The sequence below is a fragment of the Apteryx mantelli genome, unplaced genomic scaffold, assembly GCF_036417845.1.
Source record: "Apteryx mantelli isolate bAptMan1 unplaced genomic scaffold, bAptMan1.hap1 HAP1_SCAFFOLD_58, whole genome shotgun sequence".
NCBI classification, from domain to species: domain Eukaryota; kingdom Metazoa; phylum Chordata; class Aves; order Apterygiformes; family Apterygidae; genus Apteryx; species Apteryx mantelli.
Window position 1 is genome coordinate 545,275 of NW_027118788.1, and position 9,318 is coordinate 554,592.

At 40.8% G+C, this 9,318-nt stretch overlaps 1 protein-coding gene across 1 annotated transcript; it reads left to right on the top strand.

The window, feature by feature from the left end:
* Positions 1–5,999: 5,999 nt before the first annotated feature.
* Positions 6,000–6,968, top strand: LOC106493900 (olfactory receptor 6B1-like). Its single transcript, XM_013954017.2, has one exon. It carries the CDS (start codon positions 6,000–6,002, stop codon positions 6,966–6,968), a length of 969 nt encoding a protein of 322 aa, XP_013809471.2.
* Positions 6,969–9,318: the final 2,350 nt, after the last annotated feature.

Genomic DNA, 9,318 nt, shown 5'->3' on the forward strand with positions numbered 1-9,318 from the left:
ATTTCCATTTTAAATGCTATATGAGGATCTTGATTTTCAAGTATAGTTTTTCTATGCTCCTACTATGTTACATGAGGAGATACAATCACTAAGGGAGGAGTCGGTTGTCTAAACCTAGACATCTAATGGCATTTCTGATGCCATAAGGTATCCAAGGTACCCACAGGGAGACAGCAGATTTGACACTGGACCCAACGTTTTCTAGAGTAACATTCTGAAGGAAGGCCAAGAGGAACTTCAAGAAGTTCAACAAAGACAAATGCAAAATTCTGCACCTGGGAAAGAATAACCCAACATTTCTGTATAAGTTGGGCACTGACTGACTAGGCAACAGTTCTGCAGTAAAGGACCTGGTGGTCCTGGCAGACAAAAAGTTAACACAAGGTATCAGTGTGTCGCTTCAGTGAAGAATGCCAGCTGCATCCTGTGCTGTATTAGCAAGCCAGCTAAGGTCCAAGGAAAAGATCCTTCCTCTCTATTTGGCACTTGTGAAACTTGTGTCCAGTTTTGGGTTTCCCACTACAAGAAAGACAACCTGTACAGAGTCCAGCAGAGGGCTGCCAATATTGTAAGGGGGCTGGGGCCCGTGGTGTAAAAGGGGAAGCTGAGGGAACTAACTTTTTAAGCATGGAGAAGAGAAGGCTAAGGAGGGACTTAATTGCAGTCTGCCACTATTTGAAGGGAATTACGGAGAAGATGGAGCCACGCTGTTCTTAGATGTGCACAGCTGAAAAGATAAGAAGCAAAGGCTCAAGTTGCAGCAAGTTAAGTTCAGAACAGATATTCCAAACAAACCAACCACCATCAGAGTGACGAAGCACTGCAGCAGAATTCCAGAGAGGTTTTGAAATCTCCATCCTTTGAGATTTTCAAAGCTTGACTAGACAAGGCCCTGAACAACCTGACTTGACTGTGAAATACATGCTGGAGGGTGAACTAAAGACCTCTGAGGTCAAACTCCATTCCTCCAACTAAATTTTTCTATGGTTCTTTGATTTGGATGCCAGGTGGAAAAGCCTGTGACATCTCAAATGGCAATAGACACTGATGTTTAGGCAACTGAATCTCACTCTAGCTATCTGCTGAGTAGGTTTCTACCTATGACCTAGGTGTCTATATTCCCACTACACTTCATGGACATCTAGGCAATACATTCAATGGCTTAGAGAGACCCATTCAGCTCAGATTTATTTAGGCAACTGGAGCTCAGTTCAGTTCTCCACACAGAGATGTTTGGTGCCATTTAGGATCATGGGATCATAGACTCAAAAAAATGTTGTTTGTCAGGGACCTTTGAATATCCCTAATCCATTCACAGCACAACTGTCACCATCTCTAGGTCATGTTAGTGGTGGTTTTGTCTAGCTGAGAGTTGGAAACTTCCAAGGACAGACATGCTATAACTTCTCTGGTAACCTGTTTCAGTGCTGTGCTGCCTTCTCAGTGAAGAAGTTTCTCGTAATGTCCAATTTGCAACTACTCAGTAGCAAATTGTTGTCTTTGTCCCTTGTAATAGTATCTGCCATGGCCAAGAATAGTTTGACATTACTGTCTCTGTAACTGTAGTCTTCTGCTAGATTACCCAATAGCCTCCTGTTTACCATATTAAATAAGCCCAATTACCTCAACCTCTTGTCATAGTGTATGCACTCTAGGACACACCTCACCATCTTACTAGGCCTTAGTAAGAACCTCTCGAGTTTATCCACATTATCCATGAACTGGAGGAGTCCAACACTGGACACAATAGTCCAAGTGCAGCCTCACCAGCATCATGTGGACAAAAACAAGTTCAAACCTTTATTCCAGGAAAACACATGACTTCATACCCCTCCCCGGACATCATAATACATATCATCAGTATCGTGCTATAGTAACATGACTGGAGTATGGCACATAATCATTATTTTTCACAGTTTTGAATAATTACACAGAAAATAATTATTGTGGCTTTGGGATACATGATTTATACTGTGGTCTTCACTGCTTCATCCCAGAGGATGTTGGTTCTGAGCTATCTCAGTTCAGTTCACACTGACAAAATACCATCAGTTTTCTCCCAAGTATATGCAGTCCTCAAAGGCAGTTTGGACATTTTCTGTATCTGCATTTTACAGCTGAGAAGTGTCTTGGGCTATGTACATATCTGAGCTGGGTTCCTAGGCTCTCTGCAGCCAACACACAAAAACAGACACTACTAGGATGTAACGTCTTTCATCCTACAGATTGCATCTTGGTTTAAATAGCAGGTGAGTTTTGTTAGCGATTCCTATTTTTCTCTATTATTTATCAAGGAGCCCAGCTGACTAGTGTAGATGTAGATGTCTACAGGCAAGATGGCGTCCTCCCACAAAGGTTATATTTGGTGGAATCTTTATGACAAGATGAACAACACTGCTTAGACTAGAGTGACTTGTGCTCCCAGGTGACTTTGAGCTACTGTAGTCGCATACTTTAATTGCCTAATCTGGTCTTTGATAAGATTTACTCTTCTTGCCAAATTAACAGAGGCATTAAACTTCTGCTAAGGACAGGAGTCATGTCACCTAATATAGCCGTCATAAAACTGGGTAACTAATCTAAGCTAATTGTCTAGATTAATTCTACAATTAAGAAGAAGAATAGGTACCTCCAGAGATTGACTGATCCCATCCTCAGATGACATCTGTGATAGGTGGAATGAAACACTCCCTGGTGATTCCGATTCTCTCCATTGATGAGGGAAGCCTGGATGACTAATTCACAGACACACAAAAACCACACTAAACCCAGCTTTTTTTATAGACTGTATGAATCTCATTCTCTGAGTAAGCAAAATAGATCTTCATCTCAGATCTGAAGAATATAACCCAGAAATGTCTGTGGAATTTTAAAGGAATATTAGGAATTCAGATTTTAGATTTCAGGAAGGTTCTTGGCTGTCAAATAACTCTAATGCATGTACAGAATTAACTTCTGGATGCATCCAGCTCACTCCATTGATTACTAGATTTCCTCCAGACCTTTGAAATCCCTTGTCTCCTGGGATACGTCTTTGACATCCATTCTGCATGGTTATAGCCTGATGACTGGTTGTGTTTACATTACAAGGTACCATGGGCTCCAAGGGCTCCATGTGGTCCTGAGGATTTCCTTTTCCCCAGTTTTTTTTTCTGTTTCAAATGCCCAAATAATGACAGACTTGTAATGAACTTGTCTGAGTGATGATTTTATAACATGATGTTATATGCTGTATAGCCTGTGAAGGAGTGTGAAGGAACAGAGACTGATCATATAGTGCTTGAGGAATTTGCAGGCCAGAGAAACTATCTGTGGTTGTGCATACTACCTATGGTGAGCATTAATTAGAACAAACTAGCCATGGAGTTGCATTTTGGCCTGGCCTAAAGGAGAGCTACTTTGTTCAGCGAAAGAGAAGATCCTCCTGCCGCACCACCACCCCCTTCCCCCCCCAAAAAAAAAATTTCCCAAGAGGTTATGGACTAACAGACAGGTTGGGTCTTTTGCAAGAATGGGTTTCCCTTACAGAAATACAGATGCCTACTGGTATTTCAGATGTGTTAGCGTATTCTGCCTTCTCTCCAGAAAGATGAATGTCTTGCAAAGGATTTGATTTGATCATGTAGGCACAATCACAGATAACTACTCAGAAAAAGGTTCATACTACATAGTTCTTGGTAGCTTCCTGAGGCACCTTTGTTGGTAGTTTGATCATAAGAAGAACCATTAGTAGGTAATGAGGAATAGTCACTGCTAGAAAATGATTCATAGCAGCTGAGTTAGACTATTGCTTTGATTCACGCCCTGCAGGTGCTGCAGAGAGAACCTCAAAAAGCTAAAATTAACCTTCTTGCATTTCCGTCTTGGATACATAAGTTATACAAAGTAAACACTGAGATCCCATGAGTAATTATCTTACACTGTACTACTTTTTTACGAACAGGTAGGAAGCAACCACATCTGCATGCTTTTCAGAACTATGACAGCTGCTGGATTTGGGTTAGGTAGTTTTAATTAAACCAGTCCGTGAGTGTGACCACAGAACTGCTGAACTGGTGTGAAGGTAAGAAGAAAAGGAAGCTTTTCACTGTTATCCTTCTTCAGGAACTTTTGTAGGATAGTAATCTCCCTCCATGGAGGAATTAATCCACTGATGTTTGAACACCTAAAGCATACATCTGACCTACAGTGAACAACAGATTTAGACATCTGAGCTGACTGCTGACATTCACTTTAGAGTCAAGCAAGAGAGAAATGGACATGGCTATAATGATCCAGCTGAGCTATTTTAGACCTTTTTCTTTAGACGAGAGCAATAATACTTGTAACTGCCTGTATATGTCTCATATACCCTCTCCCATAAATTCTAGCTTCTCAATATAGTCTTTTCATTTTGAGCCAGTTCAGGTATATACTCTAGTTCAAGAGAGACAAAAATGTAAGCATGATATTTGACTTAGGAGAATCGTTATTACTCTCTTGCAATTATTTACGTAGAGAATTTGCTGACATGTAAGATGAATATTTTGAAATTTAAAACACCCACATATCCCCAGTTTTGTAGATAGAATTAATCTTGGCCAGGACATGAAGTACTGAAAACATGTAGTGTAGAGAAAAAATGGTTAATAATATATTTTGCACTGACTAAGAGAAAATGCTGCAATTCATGTTCTATTCATTTCTGCTTTACCAAGTCTTACATTTTTTTTCCTGTGGAAGATTCCAAAATTAATTTTCTGATTCTGCTTAGATATGCGGAATTCCTCATGGTTAATAAAGACTGATAGTAATACAGTTACAAAGCTATATGAGTTTGCAGGTTATGTGTCTTCAGTCATGGTTTGTATTACTGCTTCTGAAGCTACCAAAGGTTTTAAGTGAATAATTTCTAGACTGGAGTTGCTGTGTCAAGGAAATATTTTATGTAGAGAGAAATTCTTCCATTACTGAAGACCTGTTTTTATCATGTTCTTTTCTCTAATGATATTTGTGTGTGAGGGGGTTCTGTTTGTTTGTTTGTTTAACATGACATAACATGAGTAGAATTTTAAATCAGGATGGAAAAGCTTTTCTTGTCTTAGAGAGATGAGAGGATGGTGCAGTTAAAGGAGAGAAGTATGCATTCTCCACTTCGGTAGTTGTTGTATGTTTTTATCTTTTCAACTTGGTTTGTAGATATTGAGACTAATATGTGAAAACAGGCTCAAGTAAAATTATGGAAAAGGTTGATAGATGTACAAATGGAAAGAGAAAACTGTGAGTGGGGTGGGGGGGTGGGGGGGGGGGGGAAAGAGGCACAGCCTGAGAAACACATTCTTCCAAAAGGTGCTTCATCTTCTCCAAGAGCTTTATTTAGAATGATTATTACCCTCTGGAAGTACTTATTTCTTTTGGTGACTATCTCAGGCTTTATATGCCAGGAAAATATAGTGGGACTGAACTCTACTCTGCAGACAGCATGGGAATGTCTTGGCTTTGCAAAACTGAGCCCAGTTACCCAAGTCACGCAGATGCATTCTGGATATCCAAAATGTCTTAAAACTCAAAGAGAACTGGGCATCCAGCTGTTATGTGTTCCTTCAGAAAAATTACCTAGAAAATGCAAAATATAATGGCCTATTTTAAAACACGAACTTTTGTAGTACATGCCCCCAAAGAGCCTGATCTCTCTTTAGATATCCAACTCCTATGCATTCCAGCAATAACCTAGTTCTCTAATTATGAACCATATATCAAAATACCTTCCTATGCATGTTTGTATATCTTCAGAACAGTATATAATCTGAATGTAATAATGATGTTCTTCTTTTTCTCCCTCTCATTTTTTTTTCTTTTTATCATTCTTTCTCATTTTTCCTTTCTAACTTACTGTATTTTTCCTTTTTCTTCTTCTGCAGTTTGTCTCACTGTTTCTTCGTTTTTAAAAATCTTCCACATTTTTTTTCTCTTTTATTCTCTTTACTTTTCCTCTGAAGCTTGATGCTATGGCCCTTGCCATGAAGCAGGAAAACAGCACAAATTTCCAGGAATTCGTCCTCTTGGGATTCCCAACAATTATGGAGCTTCAGATGTTGCTCTTTGTGATATTCCTAGTGGCCTACATGCTGACAATCTTGGAAAATATGCTCATCATTATCCTGATAAAGATGAACCATCACCTTCACAAGCCCATGTATTTCTTTCTCAGCAACCTCTCCTTCTTGGAGGCTTGGTACATCTCAGTCACTGTCCCCAAACTGCTACTGAATTTTCTGGTTGAAAGCAAGAACATATCTTTTGTAGGCTGCATGACCCAGCTTTACTTCTTCAGCTCCCTTCTTTGCACTGAGTGTGTCCTCCTTGCGGTCATGGCCTATGATCGTTATGTGGCCATCTGCAACCCCCTGCGCTATCTGGTTATCATGAACCACCGATTCTGCATGCAACTAGCTATATGCTCCTGGCTCACTGGCTTCCTGGCCTCCATGCTGAAAATAATTTTCATCTCTCGGCTGCCTTTCTGTGGTTCTAATGTCATCAACCACTTCTTCTGTGACATCAGCCCGTTGCTGAACATGTCATGTGCTGACATGACAACGGCTGAAATAGTAGATTTCATTGTGGCCTTGTTTATCTTGCTGGTTCCACTCTCAGTCACTATCATCTCCTATACATGCATCATCAGCACCATCCTGCACATCCCCACAACTGAGGGCAGGAAGAAAGCCTTCTCCACCTGTGCTTCTCACCTCACTGTTGTCACTGTCTTCTTTTCAGCCACCTTGTTCATGTACGCGCGGCCCAAGAGAATCCACCCTTTTGACTTAAACAAGCTGGTGTCAGTTGTGTACAGTATTGCAACCCCCATGCTCAACCCCTTCATTTATTGTCTGAGGAACCAGGAGGTTAAAGGAGCTTTGAAAAAAATTTTCAGTGTTACACAGACTGTCCCCAAGGTCCCTCAATCCATCACTGTTCTCCATTAAGATAGTCTCTTATAGACAGAATATGAATGTAAGAGTTAGAAGGAAAGGATCCAAGATTAGAATTTAGGAGGTACTTATTCAGAACTGTAACCATCATAAAGCTGGCAAATGAAAAACCAGAGGGATACATATAGTCACTTATCCTCAAGAGAGATCACCCTTCTACCCATTACCTTCAAATGTTCTTCCTTTTTTGATGAAATATTAGGCTCACGCACAATGAAGTTACTCATTTGACTCAGAGACACTGCAAGGAACAAAAAGACATGTCCAACATACCATATGCCAATGGATTTGATAAAACAACTGAAATGTTGTTCTGTTCACAAGGAGTTCCAATTCCAGGCAATATCTGACACCTAAGGGGAGATTCATGTGCCTAACTAAAGCCACATGCCTAATGTTTTAACGACCTTGCGTATTCTGCCCGGCCTCCAGATGCCATGCCAGCAGGAAGTGTTTCTTCCATAGTTTCTGTGTCATATCTGCCTACCCAAAGGCGAAGTCTCAGGCACTCCAGAATATAAAAACCTACAAGATGCCTATGCTTTGGAACCTGAAGCAGTCCTCTTGGAAGAGAGTAATAGCAGAAGGAAAGATTGTCTTCACAGAGGAATGATACAAGCCCATCTTCTTACGTAAGGTTGAAATAAATACTCCAAATAATTTTTTTTTTTTTTTTACATTTTGCAGAACATGCATTACTTTCTATTCTTACAAATTCTGCTGAAGTCACTGTCTATTAATTTGTATATGAATGGATACACAGTTGCTTGGCTGCTTTGTCTATTTTAGGAGTCAGTAGCTACACCTCTATTGCCTTTGCTTACATCTGCACACTAAATTCGTTTACCCTAGGGAGTGACCTCTGGTCTTCATGCTAAACATGCCACAGTGTCATATGTTAACTCTGTTCATGGCTAGGCCTGTTCTGTCAAAGCTGGCCGTGCCAATACTGCTTAGCATTTGGAGTGATCCCCGGACTGGTACCTCCGCCACAGGCTTGTGTATCTGTGTACCCAGGGCTTCTTCCAGTGCATCGTGTGTGCTATTCACTACAACTTATCTGTTCCACAACTGCGTGTGACATCCTCAGTTCTCATAGATCTCAATATAGACTGCCTTTAAGGGCTTATTGTTTATTTATTTATTTTGAATGAAACTATCAGGGACTTTGGTTACATCCCCCTGGGATGTAACTGCGTTTATGTCCCCATCAGCTACAAGCAAGATTCCTGCATTCCAGACACAAGTTTCTGGGATCCTCCTGCCTTCCTGTGGCCCTTCACTAGACTGGAAATACTGTAATAGTTTTAAAGATTTATCTAAGAGTTCATATTTCTTTATAACACAGCCAAGAATTCCCTTACAGCCTGTGATATTTATGCTTCTACATGGTAGAGAGTGTCTATGCCGCATGCAAGGGCAGGGGACAATATGCGGCAAGTAAAGGTGCAAGGCCTGCTGAGCTAGTTTTGGAGTATTGGGCCACGAGGACAGAGCAGGAGATAGGCATGTTTCATCCTTGCATCCAGGTCAGTGGGCTCCGAACTGATGAAACCACAGTACTATTGCAATGTCTTGTTTGGGGAAAGAGCCAGTTTTCTGTTGCAGAAGAGCTCTAACCTACATTCACTAAATAGTGCATATAGACTCTATAGAGTGAGACTTAGAGAAATTGCACCTAACAGTGAAACAGAGACAGATCCATACTAACAGCATAGACTCAACCCAACATGGGTTCAGTTCAGTAGAACCATTATCTGATTCCTGATTGGCAAGCTATTTTATGAAATTTCCACTTGGAGTATAAGTTCTACTTTGTGCTTACCTCTAAAAATACAAATAGATAGTAGGACTGCAGCTCATCACAGCTGGTTGGGATTTGTCTCACCTAACTTTTTGGATTGGATTCAGCTCCAAGTTTAAAACCTAAATGAGAGCACAAGGTGACTCTGCTTCCAGCATCGTCAAGGAAGTTTGAGCACTTGAATCAGTGGCACATTCATGGGTGTGTTAGTGCCACTTGAGATGACTTTGTATACCTTGACTGTCCTCTAGGTGTCATTCCGGAAGGGACAAGTTTTACATAGATCTGGAGTCATACCTACCAACCCTGTAAGATCCCTGGGATACCCTGTGGTGCACGAAATAACAATAGACATCTATGTTGGTGCAGTGAGAACATCTGTGGAAGATCTGGCGAGGAGTCAGGTGACTGGCAGAGTATGTGACAGCAGCCCCAGAGTGTGCTCTCTACACACTGACCAAAAACCCGTCAAGACCAGACATGCGTATTCCATTTTGTCAACAATTTCTAGCTGCTTCACAGCCAGTAGCTACCCAAGGT